General features: G+C 37.2%; 1 protein-coding gene and 1 long non-coding RNA gene across 3 annotated transcripts in view; one reads left to right on the top strand and one right to left on the bottom strand.

Annotated features, from left to right (window-relative positions):
• LOC131831700 (uncharacterized) overlaps window positions 1–24743 on the bottom strand; it is a 32475-nt gene that overhangs the window by 1208 nt on the left and 6524 nt on the right. Inside the window, exons 1-4 of one of the 2 annotated variants that reach the window (XR_009353765.1) lie at window positions 12045–12400; window positions 3396–3446; window positions 2519–2595; window positions 358–569 (exon numbers count right to left, since the gene is read on the bottom strand). This is a non-coding gene — a long non-coding RNA (uncharacterized LOC131831700). Of the gene's footprint in view, window positions 1–357; window positions 570–2518; window positions 2596–3395; window positions 3447–12044; window positions 12401–24743 lie in introns of those variants that run through there. The other variant, XR_009353766.1, reaches the window with a different exon arrangement.
• Window positions 11363–24743, top strand: part of C6 (complement C6) — a 64362-nt gene continuing 50981 nt past the window's right edge. Inside the window, exons 1-5 of the mRNA XM_059173884.1 lie at window positions 11363–11497; window positions 12573–12637; window positions 16396–16558; window positions 18707–18863; window positions 20669–20813. Coding sequence (XP_059029867.1) covers window positions 12610–12637; window positions 16396–16558; window positions 18707–18863; window positions 20669–20813 — 493 coding nt within the window. The 5' untranslated portion in view covers window positions 11363–11497; window positions 12573–12609. The remainder of the gene's footprint in view (window positions 11498–12572; window positions 12638–16395; window positions 16559–18706; window positions 18864–20668; window positions 20814–24743) is intronic.

Here is a 24743-nt window from a genome sequence, read left to right as displayed (position 1 = left end):
TAGTGAGCAATACTGTATTGTATACTTAAAATTTTGCTAAGAGGGTAGAACTTCTGTTAAGCGTTACTATCACACACACAAAATAATAATGAGTGCGGGAGAAAACTTCTGGAGGTGATGGGTGTGTTTATGGCATAGAGTGTGGTGATAACTTCACAGGTATATACTTCCAAACTCATCAAGTTGTAAACATTAAATACATACAATGTTTTATATGTCAACCATGCTTCAATAAATGGGTTTTAAAAAAGAGTAGACTGTAGGAACTATGAATTCCTATAATGGGATTTATCTTTGTTCTCTTTCATACTTCTAAGCCTGAGACAACGCTGTTTTTATTCAAATAGAGTGCCTCACCTCTAGAAAAGATAGAGCTGATGTAATCACTTGAAAGGTCAACTGGCATATCCCATGGTGTCAATAAAAGGTTTTTGAGGTCTCTTTTCCTGGAGGGTAGGGCTATGTCCACACCGTCTTGAGGATTTTGCATGGTGAGCTAACACTGGAGATTGTTCATTCATCCAGCCTATTTTGTAACTGTTGTCCCCAACTGATTTCCTCTAGTATCACTGGAAAGAAGAGAAGAAAAAGCACTTTTATTCAAGCACAGTTTCATTCAACTGTCTAGTCCTCGTAAAATAATGAAATCACCACAGTTTTGTAACTAATTCTCTGCTACCCCCTTTGTTTTCCTGCCTCCTCTGGCATATATCTCCCCAGTGCCCAGTGGGGTAACAATACCTCTTAATCCCTAAATGTCAGTTTTAGGAGAAACCATAAAACCGCAGCATTCATCTATCATAAATAGTACCCCAGGCAAGTTCAGCTCGGAGCTGAATACAAATGTTTCCTTCACAGCCTCATGAATTGTATTCTTTATATCTGTTATCAAAATGGATTGCAAAGCTTAATTTACAGAAGAAATTCAAAAAGATTTATGCATGTTATTTTTTTTTAGGAGGGGGAGGGAGGATGGGGGAGAATCTGGTTAAATGAATATGGTTAAAACATTATGTTTATTCCCATCTAGGAAGCTACATGAATTTCCACTGGACATAGTAATTGGCCATATAAACTTATTTCATCCATCTCCGTTATAGTAGGAAAGAAATAAAATGTTGTAAATCCAAAAGGAAAAGAAGAACAGAGATGTCAGTAGACATAATATTTCAGTAACTTTTGGAAACAGAAAGCAGATGGAAAAATAGTGTCTGACTTAGAGCAAGCTATATGCTAAAGGCACTTATGCTAAAAGGCACGTGGAGTGAATACTGAACAGTCACTTTTTAACCCGCAAAGGACTTGGAGCCATCAGATTACCTCATTCAAGACAATCAACCACTTCCCCATCTTCTCCAGCAGGAGACACTAGGTCTGGAAAATCAAATCTTACACACAGAGTGAAGATCAGAAATGATAAAATTGTGGATGTACATAAAGAAGCAATTATTTTTTTCCTTTTAATTTCTTTGAAATACATATGATAGTTTAAATCAGCCTCACAATCTTTTTTTCATTATCACTCCTTAAGAAACTTTTTCGACCTTTTATTCCTAATTACTCATCCCCTGCAATGAAGTGCTAGTATTCATGATACATTGTATACCTACTTATATGTCATATGAGTATCTGTACTTTATACATGAAAAGAAAAAAATAAAGTTTACTCTTTTTGCTCGACACAGGTTTCAGAGTGACTACACTTTTAAAAGTTAGAATATTAAAAAGTTAGTTTCATGTAACAATTTCATAACTGTGTGATTTTTCTGTGGTAACTTTAGTTCCATAAATTATAATGTATGAAATTAATATGCAAATTATCAACATATACAGCACACAGTAATAAGAGGTTTTGAAACTTATTTTTTTAAAGTGATTTACAGTTGGCTCTTGAACAATGCAGGGGTCAAGGATGTTAACCCCTTGCACAGTAAAACATCCAGAGAGAATTTTTGACTCCCCTAAAATTAACTACTAGTAGCCTATTGCTGACCAGAAACCTTACCAGTAACATAAATATTTGATTAACAGATATTTTATATATGTATTTTATATGGTATTTTTACAATAAAGTAAATTAGAGGAGAGGAAATGTAATTAAGAAAATCATAAGGAAGAGAAAACGCATTTATAGTACTGCGCTGTACTTATCAAAAAAATTTGTATATACCTGGACTCATGTAGTTCAAAGCTATATTACTTAAGAGTTAGCTGTAATTTAAAAATTAAGTTGCTTAAAAATTATTTTTAAGGAACTCAACTTTTAGCTTTTGTTTGGTATGAGAAAATGACTTTTAAATCACTGCTAGATATTCACTTGGATATTGTCAACATTTTTTTCTTTTCAGCACTTAATACAATAGACTGAATAACTTATAGAATTGAATGAAAAGCATAAACTATTTTTATTTCATTCTCAAGGCCCAAGTCACACAAACAACATCTGATGATTATGGCTCCTCTTGCAATATGCCTCAAGACAGAGCAAACAATCAAAGAAAAGAAGTCACCTGCTCACCATGGACTTTAGCACTGATCTTGTATACATTCTGCAACTCTTCCATAAACTCGATGTCAGTGCTGCTTGCATGATTCCTAAAACAAAACAAAACAAAACAAAACAACAATGAGAAAAGTTAAATTCTAAGGAATAAGGTTCTACTGGGTACGGTTAAACTTTACAGGGCTACAGACTATTGTAATATCTAAGAATTTTTCACCACCCCTACCAACAATCAAATTTTATCCTCTTGAGGGCAATGTTATCCTTCCTATGAATGCATAGTTTACAGCATAAATTATAACGGTGTATAATGGAGTGTACATAAAAACTATAACAGAGACCTGGGACTGGGATAAATGGAGTTTTGTGGGTACTAGTACTAAGAAATACAAAGATAAGAAACAAAAAAGAAAAGAAAAGAAAAACAAACCAGCTCTAATTCAAAGTGACTGGTCCTAGAAAGAAGACAAGGAAGTAAGACAGGCCAAAGTAGTGGCATTGTTTTGCTGCCTTAAAACTGAATTCTGGTTTTTTTTTTTAACAATATAAATAGGTTACTTTAAAAAATAAAGAAAATACTTTAACTAAACATTAAAATTAAACTGCCAAGAGTGCTTATTAGGTCCTTACTCTTTTTTTAGATCTAGTTTATAGAAAGGCTTTTTTCTGATTACACTCAAAACATTAGCAGTCTATTAAAGTAAAATAAGCTTAACAGAATGGTTTGGGTGGCCATGGGAGTGCTGAAAGCTAATAAAAAACGAAGTGAAACAAGTTCCACTAGACAGCAGAAGACCTCTAATTCCCCCTTTACCATTGATTTGTTGCATTAACTTGGCTAATCACTAATGTATCCGGAGACTTAGATTCTCCTTTATTAATGATACTTTACCTGCATAAAAATGAAGGCTGTACAAACGGCCAACAGACACATGAAAAGATGCTAAAAAAAAAAAAGTTGCTCAACATCACTCAGCATCAGGGAAATGCAAATCCAAACCACAGCAAGCCATTACCTCACACCTGTCAGAATGGCTATTATCAAAAAGACAAGAGATGACAACTGTTAGCAAAGATGTGGAGAAAAGGGAAGCCTCATGCACTGTTGGTGGGAACACAAACTGGTACAGTCATTCTAGAAAACGGTATGGAGGTTCCTCAAAAAATTAAAAATAGAACTACACTATGATCCAGTAATTCCCCTACTGGTTATATATCCAAAGGAAACGAAAACAGAATCTTGAAGAGATGTTTCCACTCTCACATTCTTTGCAACATTATTCACAATAGCGAACATGTGGAAACAACCTGTGTCCATCAACAGATAAACGAATAAAGTGGTGTGTGTGTGTGTGCGTGTGTGTGTGTGTGTGACAAAATATTATTCAGCTATGAGAAAGAAGGAAATCCCATCATGTGATGAAATGGATGAAACTTGATGGCATTATGCTAAGTGAAATAAACCAGATAAAGACAAATACTACATGGTATCACTTACATGTGGAGTAAAAAGACAAAGTCAAACTCTAAGAAGCAGAGAGTAGAAAAATGGTTGCTAGGTGCTATGGAAAGGGAACAGGTGTACCTTATGGGATTCAAGGGAAGGAAGTGTAGCTGAGCCTCGCGAGAGACAACATTTATACTCTCTGGGTACATTCCTTCAAGTCCCCACTTCATTCTTCTGTCCCTCTGCGGAGAGCGGTTCTCTGCTTCTCCTTGCATATGGCTGAAGTAAGGTTCACATTATGTCTCACTGAAGTTCCCCTCCGTGACCTGGGCACATAAAGTCCAGTTGACTCCTCCTGCCCTATCCTGGTCCATCAGTCTTGCCCAAGAGGCAGAATCATGAGACCTGCCGCAGATTCTATAGGATTCGATTTTCTGAGCCCAGACTGGGCAGATTTCCTCTAAGAAAGCATAAAGGCAAGAGAATGACCTGCATTTTTAGAAGGATATAATATTTTAATTATATTAAATAAATGCTGCCCAAAAAAACCTGTTATTTGCTCATTTAGTTTGTTTTCACTCTTTTCTGCCCAATAATTATAAATTCCATGAAGACATGATTTTTTCCCTGTCTAGTGCCTAAAACAGTGCCTTACAGTAAATTTTTGCTAAACGAGTGAACAAAAGGCTTTAAATAATGATAATGGCAATTATAATAAATGTAAGCTAAAGAAACAAAAATAAGTGGTTACATGCACATGAGAGGTTATGATTTCTTTGATAAGTTTCTTACAATTGCAGTATGCTCGTATTCATTTTTCCATTCAACTATTATTATCTTTTATCTAAAGTTCTTGAAAAATTGACCAAATTCATTCATCTTTTTCTCTTTAAGTTTCTACATAATATCTGGTGTGTAACAGGTGCTAGGTAAGGATTTATATATTGATCATAATTTTGATCAATTTATGTATTGACCATAATATTGATTGGGCGAATAGATATCACTGAGCCTATGGCATTTTGAAAAGGCGTTTTGCAAGCCATAAAATGCTCCCCAAATATTAAACTGTTATTTCCATTATGGTGGAGCTTTTGAGTGAGTGGTTACATCTCTCCAAATTCATACATTGAAACCTAATGCCCAGTGTGATGGTATTTGGAGGTGGGGATTTGGGTGGTGATTAGGTTGTAAGAGCCTAGCCCAATGAATAGGATTAGTGCCTTAAAAGATAAAAGAGATCTTGGAGAGCTCTCTTGCCCCTTCTGCCGTCTATGAACCAAGAAGTGGCCCCTCACCAGATTTCACATCTGCCAGCACCCTGACCTTGGACTTCCCAAGCCTCCCGAACTGTGCAGAATAAATCTCTGCTGCTGCTAAGCCACTCAGTCCATGGCATTTTTGTTTCAGCAGCCAGAACAGATTAAGACAGAAAACTTGATAATAATGTTCAAGATGCATGGGACAAGGAGCAAACTAGGAAGCCGATTCAAGAATTTGTGCAGGACTCCTTTGACCTCAGTCACCTTTTTTCTTGCCTTTTCTCCAAAACTCCTGAATTAAAAACCGAGTCCAGATTTTTCTATAACCCTAGGAGGGGCAAAATCTTGCAGAGGTTTGACTTGTTTCAATCTCAAACTATATTTCTATTCCTGTCTATATTAAGGAAGTTTTAGATTAAGAGTCTAAATAGTAGTTCATTTTCTTTGCATTCCAAAGAATCGCCAAAGGGTTTACTCAACTTAATAACATCATTATGCATTGCTCAACAAGTCAGTAAGCATGTAAGTAAAAACAATTTTTGAAGCCCTCTGCTGTAGGAAAGACTGCTGTCTCTTATGCCAGATTAATGAAAACCTGCATAGTAGAATTCTAGCTAAGGGCATATATGTATAGACATAATGTAAAATTCAGTCGTTTTCTTGCAAATTCATGTGTATGGACAACTCAATTCAGTCAACATTTATTCAACTTTTTTTTTTACTCAGTTATAAAGATGAATATATTATTCAGGCTCTGTTATTAAGGAAATTTGAACATATCACATGGAGTAAGAGAGAGGAGGTGATAATACAGCAAGTAAATAATCATAAGCCCTGGGAGTAATACATTTCATACATGAGGTTAAAAAATAAGAAAAAAAAGAGTTATGTAAACTTAAAGGATAGAGGAATCATGTAGTTTCTGATCATAAGAGTGAAAGTGTTCATGAAATACAGAAAGGTTTAAGAAGGAAATACACTTGGAGTGGACCTTGAAGAACAAATACATAATACACTAATATTTCAGAATACAAAACTGGGGAAGAAAAAGTTTCAAGAAAGAAGGACACTGTCAGGAGATTCCATAGCCCATTTTGAGCAAATTGTCCAATTTGGTCGGCTAACGGAGTATGCAAAAGGAAGGAGAGGAAGTAATTCTAAAAAGGTAATATGGAACCAAATTGTTCAGGGTTTCAAATATCAGGCGTTAGAACTCTGTTCGTAATTCAGTGGTCTTCAGAAAAGAGCACCATCAACATTCTGAGTAGAGTTGTGCCACTGAGAGGTGAACTCTAGACGGACTAACCAGGAAGAGTAGTTTAGGAGGAACAATAGCACCACAGAAGCCACTGAAGGGATCTTCCAGTTTTGAGTTCATCCATTCATGGAAGTAGAGTTGTGGCTATAGACACGAGGAAGAGGTAAAAAAGATGAAAGTGCATAGACAAGAGACACTTCAGAGAGTACAGCACAGGATTTAGCCTCCAGTAGAATATAGGAAGTAGGGGAGAAAGGATGCCATCACTGTGATGTGATGTTCTGTTTGGATACTATTACTGAACATTTGAATATAGTTGACCTCTGAACAGCATGGATTTCAACTGCATGGGTCCATTCTATGTGGATTTTTTACAGGACAGTACTGTAAATGTCCTTTCTCTTCCTCATGATTTTGTCAGTAACATTTTTCCTCCAACTTACTTCGTTGTAAGAAAACAGTGTCTAATACATACAGCATACAAAATATGTGTTCCTTGTTTGTGTTATCAGTAAGGTTTCCAGTCAATAGTAGACGTTTCATTTTTAGGGCCTCAGAAGTTATACGTGGATTTTTGACTGCATGAGAGATCCACACACCTAATTCCCACATTGTTCAAGGGTCAGTTGTACAGAGATCGGTGGGCTAGGAAGTAATCAACACAAAGGTAAAGGATAAATCCGTGGACGTAGATGAAATATCTGAAGAAAGAAAAGAAACTGAGGATTGAATTCCAGAGAGGAGTAAGAAGAGAACCACAGGAAGAAAGAGAGGAATTTCCTGAGAAAAACGTGGGTGGGAAGATATCTCAGAAACCAATAGCAGATTGAAAGGTAGTCCTTCGGTTTGGCAGTTAGGAGGTTCCTGGTGGTCACTGAGTGAATACTTTGGGTAGGCTGTTGTATTTGTAACTCTAGTTGCAAAGAGTGAAGTTAACGAAGAAGAGCCATTAAGAAATTAAATAGTCAATTTAGACGGTCCCTGAAATAATTTTAGTAATAAAAGACAAAAAGAGAGTGGTAGCCTGAGGTCCATCCAAAGCAAACTTCTTTTTCCTCCATTTGAGAGTCTTGATTTCTGATTCTCTGAGTGAAATAATTCAATTTGTAATTTTACTTTATCTACTCACACATGGATTGACAAAGTGCCCTCGAAAGGGCTGAGAAAATAGATGGGGTCATTAGCCTTGGCTCTAATAAGAAATTATAGTATTTTTCCTATAATGATAAGTTAGCATGTGAATAGTTAGCATATGAAAAAGCCTTCAGATAGCAGCTTCCACTGTTCATTATCTTATGTTTTGGGGTTATTTTCTTGGCAGAAAATATCATTTGACTGTGAATCTATTATCATTAAGAAAGGAGTAAAGATTTTTAACAGAATACATATTCTCCTTGTGGAAAAATTATAATTGCTCCATTTCAAATTTCCATGTCCTGGCTCTAATTTCCTCTACACCCTTCTGTTCCTTCACAATGAAGGTTTTTTCTGCTGGTCAGTCTACACATTTAAGCTCAGTAGCAACTTTCTGCTTTTTACAGATTTGGAGCATTTTATTGAAAAAGGTATTCTGTGTCACCAGCCAACACTTTATTTTTTTTAAGATTTTATGTATTTTATTTGACAGACAGAGATCACAAGTAGGCAGAGAGGCAGGCAGAGAGAGAGGAAGAAGCAGGCTTTCTGCTGAGCAAAGAACCCAATGCAGGACTCAATCCCAGGACCCTGGGATCATGATCTGAGCTGAAGGAAGAGGCTTAACCCACTGAGCCACCCAGGCGCCCAACCAGCCAACACTGTAGAGGGCCTGCAGCTGCTGAAACTGTTCAGCTGGTTAATTTCATAATGTGCTTTGTTTCTCAGCATCATGTGTCCAAATACTGTTTAAAGAAAACTTTCTGTAAGGGGCCACGTAATAAATACATTAGTCTTTGCAGGCTGTATAGGTCTTTTGCAATGACTCTACTGTTGTAGTGCAAAGGTAGCTTTCGACAATGATTAATTGTGTGACTCTATTCCAATAAAACTTCATCTGCAAAATAGGTAGCAAGCTAGATCCGCCTCCCTGGCTCTAGTTCGCCAATCACCACTCTAGAAAAAAACCTTGAGTGGGATATGTCATTTAGGCATCCATAGAGACTCAAGATGGAGAACCCATGAACATCATTGAGAAGCTACCAGCTTCTCTGTTGATGCCAGGTCAGCTCTAGTATTTGAATCACAGCTATTGGCACTCCATCTCAAGCATTCCTCCTTACCCCATTTATCTCTCACCACCTGTGCTTTCCTGTGCCATGACACATGACCTTCTCATTTCTCTGTCCACATTACTTAACAACCCTACATAAGCTCATCCTATTTCCTTCTGACTTTTCTCTCTCTAGGTTATGAATGCTGGCATTTGTCCTTTGCTCCAAATGACCATAAGAAAAATGTATTTAATTTTAGGGCCTCAAAGAACCAACTAGATAAAGAAGTGTATATACTTAAATGGGGTATTTTCCTTGCACAGCACCATATATTTTTTCTCCTGTTTATCTTCCCAGACACTGAACAGTGAAACTCCTGTACCACACCCGTGGTACCAGTGTCTTCAACAGTAGTCTTCAGCACACCACTCTGTTTTCCTTCTTAGCCTGAGATCTCAATATTTAAAGTCTCAACACAGTACAGGAGAAAGAGAACAGACTGAACCAGGTACCTATATTCTGGTTCCAGCTGACTTGTGTGGGATAAGTTACTGCCATGCATGTTAAAGCATATCACCTTGGAGCAGGGGTATCCCTGCTGTACTTCCAAGAGTCTTTAGACCTGCTCGGATAGTTATTTCCCACCACATAGTGAAAATATAAGTTATTTGAGGAATATTTATTTTAGCTGTTTTCCATATTAGAGATATAATTAATATTTTTTGAAATAAGTTTGAAGAATACTTACTTTCAAAAGAGAAAACAATTTCAGCAAAGTAAAGGGATTTGTTGAGGAACACATAGTTGGTTACCAAAAAATCAAGAGGAAAACAGAAGTCTCCACATTCTCTATTCCCATAGTGTTCTTTTTTCATTGCACTATTTTTTTTCCTGCTTCACCTTAGCACAATACCCATATTAGCCCACCTCAAGCTATACTGTGACCCTCTCATAGAAGTATAATCATCATCAGATGTAAAGAGTACACTTGCTGAGGCTGTTTTAAATCTTTCCAGTTTAAATTTGCTTTTGCTCGTTTATAGAAACATTTTTTCTATAATAAACATTTCTATAATAAACCACATCCAGTAATCTTATAAATTCATTTATTAACTTCAGTATATCTCCATAGATTCTTTTGAATTTTCTACACATAGAATCATGTTGTCTGTAAGTAATACTATAGGATCTCTAGTACAATATTGAAAAGAAGGAATATTTACTTAGAATATTGAAGTGAGTATTGTCTGCTTATTAAAAATGATTTTAATCTTCCTCTTTACACTTTTCCATATTTTCTAAATCTTCTTCAATGAATATTCTATAATCAGAAAAAAATAAGAATCAATACATATTTGGGGGTGTCTGGGTAGCTCAGCTGGTTAAGTGTCCCTACTCTTGACTTTAGCTCAGGTCATGATCTTAGGGCTCTGAGATGGAACTCCACATGGGGGCTGGGCATGGAATTAAGATTCTCTCTCTCTCTCTCCCTCTTCTTCTGCCTCCCCCCACTCCTTCTCTTTCATTCTCTCTCTCTCTCTCTCAAAAAAAAAAAAAAAAGAATCGATAGATATTTTATCTTTCATTTTTAAAGGGGAAGACAATTTTTTTTAAAGATTTTATTTATTTATTTGACAGAGAGAGAGAAAGAGAGAGAGCACAATCCAGGGGAGTGGCAGGCAGAAGGAAAAGGAGAAGCAGGCTCACTGCAGAGTAGGGAAAGCCTGAAATGGGACTGGATTGGAACTCCAGGATCATGACCCTAGTCAAAGGCAGTGGCTTGACCAACTGAGCCACCGAGGCACCCCAACAATTTTTTAAAAAAAATATTTTATTTATTTACTTGATAGAGACACAGTGAGAGAGGGAATGCAAGCAGGGGGTGTGGGAGAGGGAGAAGCAGACTTCTTGCAAGCAGGGAGCGGGATGCTAAGCTCGAACTCTGATATCATGGCCTGAGCTGAAGGCAGATGCTTAATGAGTGAGCCACCCAGGCTTATGGGGGAAGCCAATTTTGAGCAATTTATTCTAAATGGTTTTTAAAAATGGAGTCAGATATTTCTTTTCAAGAGCAATACCTATTACAATCCCTTTAATGGGAAAAATCATTGAAAACTGAGGACCCTGTATAGTACCTCACTTGGAGTTTCAGGGTTACTGCTGATTGAAGTAATCATTTGTGAAACCCAGAGTTTCCACAGAGTGTTTATTTTGACAACACTCTAGGTATTGTTAGATCTCTAAGATAGCGCCATGTGTTAGTTAGCAATAGGAGGGGGAAAGCTTGTTTGGATTATCATGTAAACCGTTTTCATTGTGAGGAGGAACCTTTTGGTTTTTCAGCCATCTGCAGCAAAGATTTTGTTTAATGACTGATATAGTGATTTCATTCATAATCTTAATATTTCAAATCTGAAGATCATGTTTCCAACAACCTTACCCTTTTGTGCATGAAAATACACAACTCAGACTATAGCAATTTATTTGCCTTTCTCTTAAAAAAAGAAATAACTACTTTGCTTAAATCTCAAAGGAACTAAAGGTTCATGTTTCCTAAAGAATTATCCTGCCCGAGAACTCCCTTGCTGAGATCAAGTTTTTTCTATGAGTTAAACTAGAGCTAACAAGTAAAGCAAACATACCCTTTAACCAAAAGATGAGTCATGTGCCTGCACTCCCTGACCTGTCCTAACAATAGTACATGTCATTTCTTGAGATTCTGGGGCATGTGCAGAAGACAAAAATAATATGAAATAAAGAGATTCAAGAAATGTACAAGGAGATGGAAAGGAAGTACCTACAGCTGGGGGTAAATGAGAGCATCCTCTGAACTGTTGGGTAAGTTATGCTGAACGGCCCTATAGACAGATGGTTCCTGTGAGGCAAGTACACCAGACGGTGACAGATCAGAATGAAATGGACTTCACTCTACACTAGAATTCTCTAAATGCTCACATATCTATCCTCAGCGGTTCAGTGATATCACTGATCTTTAGGGTCCAAAAGAGCTGCACAATCACTGCCCTTCCATGATGACACCCCAACAGAAGATTCTTCCTATTCTGTTTCATGTTTCTAAGAAAATTGTATGGTAATGGCTGTCATTGTAGGTATATCCAAAAGCCTAGAGATGTTGAAAATTAATAAGTAAGGAAACATTTGATATTATATGCTGGGCAATGGTAATAACAAAATTAGAGAAATAGTTACCTTTATTTGAAGGAAAATTATCCTTCTAACGTAAAATGATTTTTCCTCCTAACAGTCAAATCTTATAAAAGGTGAAGATGCCAATGAGTTCATTTATTAACATCTTCTCCAACAAGAAGCTTTAACGTCACCATTTTAATTTATAGCATTTTCTAAATTACCTCAAAATACTTACAGCCAGAGAAGAGATCAGAATAATTTTGTAAGGGTTCTGTTCTTGCAGTTTTTGCTGTTAGCTGAAATAAAGTCCGTCTATGCTTTTCAAGCTTTTGGAAATGGAAACAGATATTGTTTGCTGAGAACTGAGAACTGGTAATCTCTTATAATTCAAGTTCCCCTAATCATCGATATGGTGGTTCAGCAAAATACTTCAAGAGTTTGTTTTCTTTACAATTGAAGGAGCTACCCTGGAGGAAAAACAATCTCTTCAAAATCTAATCAGAAAAATAAATAAATAAATAAATAAACAACAACAACAAAACCCTCTCCAGTTTAGGCTTCCTTGTTAGAAGTTCCTATATGAGAAGATCCCAGTTTGGGGGTGTTAGAGGGTAGGGAGGTGGTTGGTCTAGTGACTGTTTACCAGGAAACGTCACATTGTCTAGGAGCCTCAACTCCTGAACCAACCCCGAAGCCAGTGAAAAATCACCCAATCTGGAGCTTGGGTCTGATGTTTAAGACACTATATTCTGTCTGATTACAGGCTAAATTCTTTCTGGACACTGTTTGTCTCATGTCCTATGGCTCTGCTCAGGAAAACCAGGAAAGGTGAGTTACCAGTGAGCGTGGATCAGCAGGCAAGTGCGGCAATCTTTAATTTTTATGATTCAAATAGCCCAGGGCAGTAGCAGTTTATAGATAAGTAGTGGCTTATCTATGAGTTGCATTAAAAAACTTGGATAAAAAGCTTGGGAAGAATGTTCGGTTTCTGTCTACCCTCCCCAGGCAGTGATAACGGATTCTATTCTCTGCATCTCACTCAACTCGTGGCATTACACAATGGATACTCAAATATATGTCAATTCCAATTTAAATTGAAGGATATTCAGTCACATGTTCAGTGGTTTGGGTTGCTTTTATTCTAGCATTTTTCTCTGAGTTGGTAGGGAAGTGCAAAAATCTCACTGACTTACTAAGAAGAAATGCTGCTAAGTCTGAGCATATTGGAGAAACAATTTTTATATCTGATCTCATACTCTTGGTTTGAATGAAGATTTTTTCTGAAGCATTTTTTTAACCACAACTATGAAACATAAAATGATCACATTAAAATATAATCAGAGGGGCGCCTGGGTGGTTCAGTGGGTTAAAGCCTCTGCTTTTGGCTCAGATCCTAGGGTCCTGGGAACAAGCGCCACATCGGGCTCTCTGCTCAGCAGGGAGCCTGCTTCCTCCACTCTCTCTGCCTGCCTCTCTGCTTACTTGTGATCTCTGTCTGTCAAATAAATAAATAAAAATAAAATCGTTAAAATATAATCAGAAAGTTACCCTCTGAAACATTTGAGGGAGCCATATTTCAGTAGGGCTATTTGGCAATACCTATTAATATTTTAAATTTCATATCCCTTGACTAAGCCATCTACTGCTGGGAACACACATACTGATCCCATGGATATACAACAAAAGTATAGGAAGATATAATACAAAGATGTTTATTGTAGTGTGTGTGCATCTACTGAATGTTTAAGATAAGAATAATAGTTAAATCCAATGTAATACACCCATATGGTATAAACTGTGCAGCCATTAAAAGGATGAAATAAGTATGCACCTGTCAATACAGAAAGATCTTCAAAGTGTATTACGCTGATTATGTGATGATGTGTGTTCTGGCTACAAGTAGAAGAGAACTCCAGCCTTATATTTTTTCCTTGTGTTCTGTTTAAAAAACTTCAAATATAGGCATGTGTTATTTTAACTTTTTTTGAATGTCAGCCGAAATCTTCTGGTTGATTAAATTATAAGCCATCTTAATTTTCTTCTTCATACATCTTGATACAGTTTAGAACTTAATAAATGTTATCAAAGAAATACAGGCAGACTAACTAAATTACAGGTGTTTTAAAAAGAAATCTGAATCTCAAAAGATGTAGTTTTTTTTTTATTTCAGCCAACTATTATAACAAAGCTAAGTTATACTGCAAACTATCAGTCTTGCTAAAAAAGTGGGAGACAATTTTTAAAGTCTATGAAATATCCTTAATTTGGCAGACATTTTAAGAATAGTATTACAAAAGTGGCTGTCATTATGGACTCATGTTATGGTATTCTTATGTCATAAAAACCCATTTCTAAAATATTTCCTAGACTCAATTCAAAAATATTTATTCATTATATGCTTTGCTCTCATTCTTCTAAATGCTGAAATGAATAAAACAGACAAAAGAGATCAAGCACCACCGTGTTTATATTCTAATGAAGAAGGAAAGAGGGAAGAGGAGCTATTTATTTAAACTTAAGTAGTCATTTGTATATCAAGAGGGGATATATAACAAAGAAAAATAAAGCAGGGAAAGGGCATAGGAATCACTGGTGGGAAATTGCAATTTCAAATAAAATGGTCAGAGATCTGATTTTATTTGTAAGATGAAAAGCAATTAACACCATTATTTCTCAATCTTTTTGAATGTGAATAGCCTTATTTAATATCTAAACATATTTTTTGGCCTTCATATGATTCTTACTTCAATTGAGGAGCCCCTGATTTTGAAAAATGCATGAGCAACAGCTACAACGAAACCTGCAACACTCTTAAATGTTATTACTAACTTGTAAAACTAATTTTTATTGAGTGATGATTCCATGCCAAGGATGGTTCTGAGCACTTTGCATGAATTTTCTTACTGAACTCTAACAAAAGTCTTAGAAGAAGGTAGAGTGTAACTGCTGTTTTATAGATAACGAAACTAAGACAGAGAAATTAAGTGAATGGTGGGCCTTCTGGGTAACTCAGTCAGTTAAGTGTCCAACTCTTGGTTTTAGCTCAGGTCATAATCTCAAGGTTGTGGGATGGAGCCCCATGTCCCTCTCCCTCAGCTCCCCTCAGCCCCTGCCACTCTAAAATAAATAAATAAATCTTTTTTAAAAAGGAAGAAAAAATTAAGTGAATGGTGTTTTATCTCTTTAAATGAAGGTTACTCTATTAATTACAGCAGCATTTTCTCTCTATATATAATCATGTTGCATGTTTTGTTAGAGATAAAAGGATCAAAATAACAACAGTGGGGACAGAGGTGGTTTTGCAAATTCCTTTAATTGCTCACAGATCCCCAAGGTTCCTTCGCACACAGAGGAGACACAGAGGAGAACAGCTGGTCAAAGTTTTCTCTGGCATTCAGCTTCATCAGGATGAACCCTCTTGTGGCCTGTGTGTGGGGGCGCGGGGGGAGTTGGAGTAGAGTTCAAGGCATCTAGATGCTGCAGTAATGCAATCATTAGTATGATCAGAAATTCAATGAAGGAATGCACCTCATCCAAGAATGAAGAGTCCTGGACGCTTAGTTGTCAGGAAGCCTCAACATTATTTCCCGACCTTAAGCCCCAGTTTCATCATTCATAAAATGAGGGGGTTTAACCTGGAGATCTCAAGGTTCATTTCAATGCTAACTTCTATGACTCCATAAGCAGAGATACTTGGGCATTGAACTTTCTCGTTAGCAGTTTCTAGGATACCAGGGAACTAAATAGAGCTTCCAGAAAAATGCTCCAAACTTCTTCCCCAGTCTCTGAAAAGTATGAAAAACTGCAGTGTAATCAAGGGTATTGCCCACGAAAATGAGCAACTGTTTCAAAAAATGTAAGGTAAGGGTGCCTGGGTGGCTCAGCTGGTTGAGTGTCCAACTCTTGATTTCAGGTCAGATCATGATCTTGAGTCATGAGGTCAAGTCCCACATGGAGCCTCACATGTAGCCTGTCAATGGGCTCCACGCTGAGCGCAAAGTCGTCTTGTCCCTCTCCCTCCCTCTGTGCTCCTCCTCCCACTCACATGCTCTCTCTCTCTCGCTCTCTCTCACATACATAAATCTTTTTTTTTTTAATTTTTTTAAAAGAAAAGTGTTAAGATTATATAAGAATTTCCATTTTGGAATGAAACGTGCTACAAACATATACTGTAGTACTTTGTCTTATTTTTTTTTTTTTTGGTAGGTATTTATTTATTTATTTATTTATTTTTTAATTTTTTATTTTTTATAAACATATATTTTTATCCCCAGGGGTACAGGTCTGTGAATCACCAGGTTTACACACTTCACAGCACTCACCAAATCACGTCTTATAGCCGATCACAAACAGTTTGGAGAAACTTACTAGAACAGAGTTGTAACTCTGGGAACATTCACTAAAAAAATATGTAAAAGTAGGATTTGTAGTCATGGGTATGTAAATTTATAGGTATTAACCAGCCTTAAGGAAGGCAGGGAAATGCAACTGTTCCCTAACATCACGTCTGATTTCTTAACTGAGAATGACTTGTAAAATTCTACTCTCAACAAGCATTTGATATGTATTCTATAATTCCTCTTCAGGGCTTAGAGGCTTTCAAGGCATGGCTGGACACTCCGTCTTATATTTCATCCTCCTGAGTGCTCTGATTGACAAGTGCCAACCCTGTTACTGTGATCACTACCCATGGAGTCAGTGGTCCAGCTGCTCAAAAAGCTGCAATTATGGAATCCAGAGCAGACAGAGGTGGGCGTACGCTCTGTAGATTGTCTTTGTGTCATGGGAAACCTCACAAATAGACTTAGTAATATCAAAAATGCCACACTAAGCAAAGGGGGGAGGGGAAATGTGTGTGTGTGTGTGTGTGTGTGTGTGTGTGTGTGTGTATCAAAGTAAGAAATCACAGAATTTGACTTGGATGGAATTTAAATCTTTTCCACAAAAGGTTGAAATGCAGTCTACATTTGTTCACTCCATAAAATCAAGGAGCTTCAAAGAACTTTAATTAAGAATATGTGCAATATTTTCTGTTGACTATTTAACTTACTAAGAATTACTACTCAAGCCTTTTTGCAGTGTATAACTCTGCTTGCCTACAGTTACTGAGTTAATTATAGAGAATTTTCTACTCATTAAACTGAGTCTAACACGACCTCAATTGAGCAGCACTATTAGCTATTAGCTTGATTGTTGGCAAGTATAAGAAGGGAAGAGAACGTGTTGACTTGATAACATTTCATAATTCAGTCTTCTCATGGATTCAGACTACTTATCCCCCAATAGCTTCTTTAACTCTGTAAGATGTCTCTGTTGCATAGAGATGCTCACATACCTTGGGAATAAAAGCATATATTTAATGTGTTTTAATTATTATAGCTTTTTAGAGACCTTTTAGAGAAAACCATTTTTACATGCTCAGTATGGTCTCATTAAAATCACCAGCTGACTCCCTCAATAAACCATCCACCAAGTATGTTAAAGATTTTCAGACTCATTCCCTCAAAAGAACCTCCATAGCTTTCTACTGCCCACCAAATAAAGCACAGCAATCATTCCGGCTTCTCTTAGCCAGCAATGCCCAGGCCCATCCCATAAGCCCTACCAGGAATACGTCATGCTCCTCCACCTCTAATCTTGGCACACCCCTTCCCTTTCACGTGCTCTTCCCTTTGGTGCCTAGAAGAGTCACATGAATTTTTCAAGATGTATCTCCTCTATTATTTTCTCTTTGAATCTTTGGCCCCATAATACTCCAACTCTGTCTTAATCATGATACTTATCAAACAGTGTTATCATATTTTAAGAAATTTGCAGGAATTTTTTTCCTTTTCTTTTCTATCCAGTCCCTTCCAGGAATTCCCTGAGGGCCAGTTTCATGGATATGTGACCTATGCAGTCACATAAGACCACACCGAGAAGGGCTCCATGCTTGGCTCCATGCTCTGCCAGTAGTGTCTTAAAATTTTTAATAATTTTTTAACAAGAGACCCCTCATGTTCATTTTGCCCTGTGCCCCACAAATTATGAATCCAGTCCCAAGTTCCATTAAGTGGTAAGAACTGCACAGACACCAACCTACCTGATTTCCCATGAAAACCTTCTTTCTGAGCCTAGATGTCCACTAACAAATGAATGGGTTAAAAAGATGTGGTACATATACAATGGAATATTATGCAGCAATCAAAAAAATAAAATCTTCCTGGGTGCCTGGGTGGCTCAGTGGGTTAAAGCCTCTGCCTCCAGCTCAGGTCATTATCCCAGGGTCCTGGGATCGAGTCCCACATTGAGCTGTCTGCTCTGCAAGGAGCCTGCTTCCTCCTCTCTCTCTTCCTGCCTCTCTGCCTACTTGTGATCTCTGTCTGTCAAATAAATAAATAAAATCTTTAAAAAAAATAAAAAAATAAAATCTTCCTATTTGCAATGATGTGGATGGAACTAGAGGGTATTATGCTAAGCAAAATAAGTCAATCAAAGAAAGACAATTATCGTATAATCTCACTGTATGAGGAATTTGAGAAACAAGACAGAGGATCATAGGGGAAGGGAGGGAAAAATGAAACAAGACGAAATCAGAGAGGGAGACAAACCATAAGAGACTCAATCTCAGGAAATTAACTGAGGGCGGCTGGAGTGAAGGAGTGGGTTGGATAGGGTGGCTGGGTGACGGACATGGGGGAGGGTATGTGCTATGGACAGTGCTGTGACTTGTGTGAGACTGATGAATCACAGACCTGTACCCCTGAAGCAAATAATACATTATATGTTAATAATAATAATAATAAAAGAAAAACTTGCTTTTGCTCATTATGGTTAATATTCAATGATATTTTTCTTATGGGGCTGGAACCACAGTGAATATATTCATTCTAAACAGCTTTCTCCTTACTATGACAGAAAAATAGTGGTTGATGAGTACTATATGAATAACTATTGTGACCAGATTTGCAAAAAACTGGAGACCAGAGAATGTAACTGGCAACACTGTCCTATCAACTGCCTCCTGGGAGATTATGGACCGTGGTCAGACTGTGACCCTTGTGTTGAAAAGCAGGTAGGCGACCCATGGGCATCTTCAGGAAATCCTAATCACAATGAAAGACTTGGAAAACTTGGCAGGAATGCTCAATTTCTTCAATTTCTGAAAATAAACAATCCCAGCTTCCACTGAGGGAAAATCCCATTTAGCAATTCTTTGTTGTTGTTGTTGGGAGTAGGGACTCAATTACATGTTTTACTATCATATGAGCTCCAAAAGGAGCTCAGAAAGGAGCTCAGAAAGTAAAAGCAGATGCTAGAAAATGGGGATTTCAGTCCAAGGTTTAAAATCAGACAAAAAGTAAAGACATTAATCAAATGACGGATTCCTGACCCTTCCTCTGATTTCCCTCTCCCCACAGGAAAGTCCCTCGATTTGTTTATTGTTCCAAGCTGTAATGTTTACTCACCTTAACTCAATCCTGTAAGGGCATTGGCCCACATAAACCATAGTCACAGCAGTGCTGAGCATTCACACATTAGGGGGAAAAGAAGAACTGATTTATGGAGCACCCACTCAGAGCGAAACTGTTCTAAGCCCTTATATCATCTCATTCAAACTTCACATCAGAGTGTGTTCTCCTACCCCATTGACAGATGGGGAATTTAGAACTCATTGGGGAATCAGTAATTTTCCCAAGAATATACCTCTGATGAACAGAGTGCTATATTTTGAACTTGGATTTTTCTGACTTCAAAGCCAGTACTTTTTGATCCTGTCCTATTCCTATCCTTCTCTGACTCCCTGTTTTACTACTCATATTTTAAAATTCTCCACTTTAAAATGTGGAGAATATGTGAACCCTGGTTTCCATGCTGACTTCCTCACATAGAAGAACCCCCAGATCCTTTCAAATCGATCACTTCACACTCCCTCTGAATATGAAAGTGCTATTGTGGGGCACCTGGGTGGTGCAGTCGGTTAAGTCTCTGACTCTTGGTTTCAGGTCAGGTCATGATCTCAAGGTCATGGGCTTCAGGCCCACGTCAGGCTCTGCATTCACAGAGTCTGCTTGAAATTCGCTCTCCATCTCCCTCTGCTCTCTATGCTTGTGCTTTCTCTCTCTCTCTCAAATAAGTAAATAAATCTTTAAAAGTGCTATTGTTACTACTTGAAAGATATACTGCATGCAGGATACTCAGCAAATATTTGTGCATTTGATTTAATTTATTCTCTTATGGTTTTAGTGTATGAAGTCTTAGAAATCTATTGTCCTGCTTTCTCTTTTTACAGTTTAGGAAACTGAGGCCCAGAGAGGTGCTGACTTTTCTAAGGGCACACAAAAATAGAATTGGTCACCACTTCCTCATACCAGGGAGATCATATGATAGTTGTCTTTCTCTGCTTGACTTATTTCGCTAAGCATGATACGCTCTAGTTCCATCCACGTTGTCGCAAATGGCAAGATTTCGTTTCTTTTGATGGCTACAAGATGGGATTGGGAGGGAGACAAACCATAAGTGACTCTTAATCTCACAAAACAAACTGAGGGTTGCTGGAAGGAGGGGGGTTGGGCGAAGGGGGGTGGGGTTATGGACATTGGGGAGGGTATGTGCTTTGGTGAGTGCTGTGAAGTGTGTAAACCTGACGATTCACAGACCTGTACCCCTGGGAATAAAAATATATTATATGTTTATAAAAAATAAAAAATTTAAAAAATGTATTGGGGAAAAAAATAGAATTGGAAAACTCATTAGTTAATTTAGGAAACATTGCTGGAGGAAGAGTCACTGTGATGATTAAGAAGTCCAGTTTTCTTAGATACATTTTGGCTTTGACCCTGCTTCCAAGTTCCTCACCTTTCTCTACTTTCCTTTCAGTTTAAGGTTAGATCCATCTTGCGCCCTGGTCAGTTTGGAGGACAACCATGTACTGAGCCCCTGGTGACTTTTCGACCATGCATTCCATCTAAGCTCTGCAAAATTGAAGAGGTCGACTGCAAGAATAAGTTCCGCTGTGACAGTGGTAATGTACACTAGAAGATGTCCAGTCTCCAGTAAAAAAATGACTTGACGAGATAAAGTCATTCTAGTTGACTACTAGTCAAAGCCATGACAGAGAAGTCCCACCTTATGTTAAGTATAGGGAGACAAAGGTGTTATGGTACCAATTGCCAAGCCATTCATGTATGAAATTATAGCTTTCAAGCTATAATCATCTTGACAATGTACCTGATCCAATTGCTGTTGGTGCTCTGGTCCCTACACTGTGATAAAGAAGGATGATGTGAAAGCAACTGGGAAAAGAAGAAAAGGCAGATACTTGTAAATATCAGCTATTAATAAGTGCACACCTGTAATCAGAACCAGCAGCTGAAAAGGAGTGACAGATTTAAAAGATCTTCAGTATCATTTACTAAGATGAGAATATTAAGAGTAAGATATTATGTCAAGGAAATAACTAGAGATAATGTGACAGACTTTCTTGGGTGGTCCATTGAATGGTTCCAAAGGTAATTCCAAAGGGAAGATTGGAAATGTTTTAACCAGTGGCAACACTCCCTTCATTCAGATATTTACATTTTATTAGATTATGAATGAATGTACTTGAATATACTACTTAATCATAGGTATTCTTTTGCTTATTAGCTTGCTTGAATATACTACTTAATCATATGTATTCTCTTGCTTATTACCACCATTTTGAACTCTCTAAATCTGATTTCTGCAAACTTTTCCAGTAAAGGTCCAGACAGTAAATATTTTAGGCTTTTTGGCCATACGTTCTTTATAGCAACTGCCCAAATCTGGCCCTGTACCTTCAAAGCTGCCATAGACAGTCTATCAACAAGTGGGCATGGCTGTATTCCAATCACATGTTACATACAAAAACAGGCAGCAGGTGAGGTTGGGCCCTGCTTTCTGCCTTCAGCCATTGGTCACTAACCTCTTCTCCAAATAGTCAATTTGATGTTAAAATTGGAACTCAGATGAATAAAATTCATACCATTTTTGTGTACTCTGGAATACAATGAAAAGTAAAGTATTTATAGCTAAACAGCAGATTTCAAATTCCATAAGAAAATCGACTGCAGACCTTAGGTCTATTGTTTCTCTCCTCTTGCTCCTGCTTCCTGACTTCAGCTTTGCCAACTTTTCCTGAAAGTCAGATGGGAATGCTGGTGTCAGGATCCTCCCTCTGTGGCCCCCACACCCAGGATATGAGAGGGTGGCACATGGGTGGCTACACTTCATAGCTACATGCATAAGGTCATGTCAAAAGTTAAAAAAAGAGGAACTATGTAAACAATCTTGCTGGCAATGGCTGAGTGGAATGTAGATGTAGCCATTAGATCCAGAATGTGAAGATAAAGGTTTAGATCTGAGGGCAACTATTGGAAGCTTGAAGAATAGTTTTGAAACCAATTACCAGAAAGAACGCATTTATACAATGGATGTTAAATCTGTGAAATTTACTACAGAAGGGTTTTGTTAACCAAAAATATTCAGAAGTTTGAGAAGGCTTTGGATACATCCATAGCCCACCCACTCATAATGAGCGTTTTAAGGAAAGCTAGTGGTGTAAGGATAGGTGACTCTAGTTCATCAGCAATATATCCATAGCAAGTGATTAAAAAAAAAAAAACTGACTATTGAAATGTGTATGCAATGTGTGTTAAGTAGCTGCTATCCTGAGCTCTCTTAGTGACTTCTTCTCTGCTGTCCAGATCCCTTCACCAGGAAACCATAGATCTTCCCATGATCCAGCCACTAAGTAGTTGATCCCTGGCACAGATATGGTTGGCATCCATTTTGACTGGGTGCTGCCATGATCTATTGATTGCTCAATATTCCACTGAAGATTATAGACTACTTTGCTCCTCTAAAATCACCCATTAATGCCACTCTCAAAAGGCATTAAAGGTTGGATGGACCATTATTTGACTCAGTAGGATGTTTGGCCCTCAATTAATAGGAACCTTTTATCCTAAAGAGAGTTTCTCTCTTCCCCTTCCTCCCTCATGATTACAATTCTGGTTCCCCAAGATTAAATTTGTGATTTAAATGCATACATGGAAAAAAATTTTTTTTAAATAAAAATAAAAAATAAATGCATACATGAATCTTTGAGAATTACCCATAAGGCTAAAAATCCCCACGTGCACTATGCCAACTCCTTTCTCAAAGTCCTAATTTTATTCATAATGACTAGAGAATTTGTAGCTCCTTATACATATACTATACCATTGCAGTAACACAAAGCAGTTCAAGTAATGGGAAAAACATGTACAGTTTCTAAATGATACATAGCTCCAGATATACGTACATATAATGCATGCATTGGCTAAAGCATGCTGAGTTCTGTAAATCCTGCACTATCCAAACTACCCTTCTTCACATTTCCCATACCTTCTCCCATATGGGATGTATTTACAGCTTTCTAGATCTCTTCCCTTGTATTTCTTATTCTATTAAGTTTCTGTGGCCAGGAACCATTCTCAGATGTGTCCTATCAGACCAATATCACTCTTGCCACCCATTCCTAAACATCTCTCAGAAGATGTCCTCTTGCCTTCATCCCTACCCTTGCTAATAGGTCCTCTTCCATATCTCCAAAAGTACTAAATCCATTGAAATTCTTATATTCAAACATACCTGGTACGTTGCTCACAATGCTAGGCTAATGAGAACTATACCTTGCATGTATGACCCTACCTCTATTTGATAAAATGGGATTTTCTTTTTATTAAAATACAACAGTATCAAAACTTAGAGTTGCTCAAATTTATAAGTAAGGGTATCAAAACTTTTTAAAAATGTGATATTCATTGTTTTTCTTCCTTTGGAAAAAGTTATATTTCAAACTAAATTACACATTCTTTTCTGCCCTTAAAAAAGCAAGCAAACAAACACTAGAGAGATGTGCTATTTTAAAAACAGACCATCTTTCATGTTATATCTTTGGACTCACAGACATCCAATTCCCTCTATATATTCAGTCTTGTTTGACCATGATGCTCATATAACTCTAATTCTTTATAATTATGGTCTAGATACAATACAAAATTTTGAATAACTAAAGAAGGAACCTTAGTTACTTTCATTTTCTCTACCTTCTTAATGAAGATTATTTACCAAAATATTTTTTTAAAGATTTTTTAATTTATTTACTTGACACAAAGAGAGAGAGCACAAGTAGGGGGAACAGCAAGCAGAGGGAAAGGGAGAAGCAGGCTCCCCACCAAGGGGAGAGCCCAATGCAGGGCTCCATCCCAATCACGACCTAAACCAAAGGCAGATGGCTCAATGACTGAGCAACCCAGGCCCCCCTATTTACCAAAAGGTTCGAAACTAACTGCTTTCTGGGAAATTTTCTATTAATAAAAAAATTTAATTGAACAGTATACCCAATTTCTCCAAGCATTTCAGTTAGTCAAAATAGTTGTGCATTTCTATTAATAAAAAAAATTTAATTCAACAGAATACCCAATTTCTCCAAGCATTTCAGTTAGTTAGTAATGCATAGCTGCAGTGAGTTGTTAATCACAACTTAGAGTACTTAACCCAATAATCTTGAGCAAAACATTTAATTCAGTCTCCTTGTCAGGGACACCTGTACATAATTGTATAGATGCCAGCATCTCTGATTATAACAAGATGCTGAGGGACAGGAGAGGGGCTGTCATTGTACATAAGTCATTTCAATTTCTGCAATTTATCAATATCCATTGATCCTAAGGATCTTTATGAAATTCAGCAAATTTTAAAAGGAAGAGAATTATCCAAGTAAATGGACTTGGTGTTATTTTGTAAATTCACTCACTTAACCTGGTACCTAGTCAGTACCTAGTAGTTTAAAAAAATTGTTTCTTTTTAATTTGTTCAAAAAACAATTACATAAAATAAATTTTATATCCTAGAACACAAGATTTTAAAAAATCATATAGCATAACTC

Source organism: Mustela lutreola, chromosome 5 (genome assembly GCF_030435805.1).
Source record: "Mustela lutreola isolate mMusLut2 chromosome 5, mMusLut2.pri, whole genome shotgun sequence".
In the NCBI taxonomy this organism is placed as follows: Eukaryota; Metazoa; Chordata; class Mammalia; order Carnivora; family Mustelidae; genus Mustela; species Mustela lutreola.
Note: the sequence above shows the minus strand (reverse complement) of the source record. Positions and strands in the feature narration are given on the sequence as shown.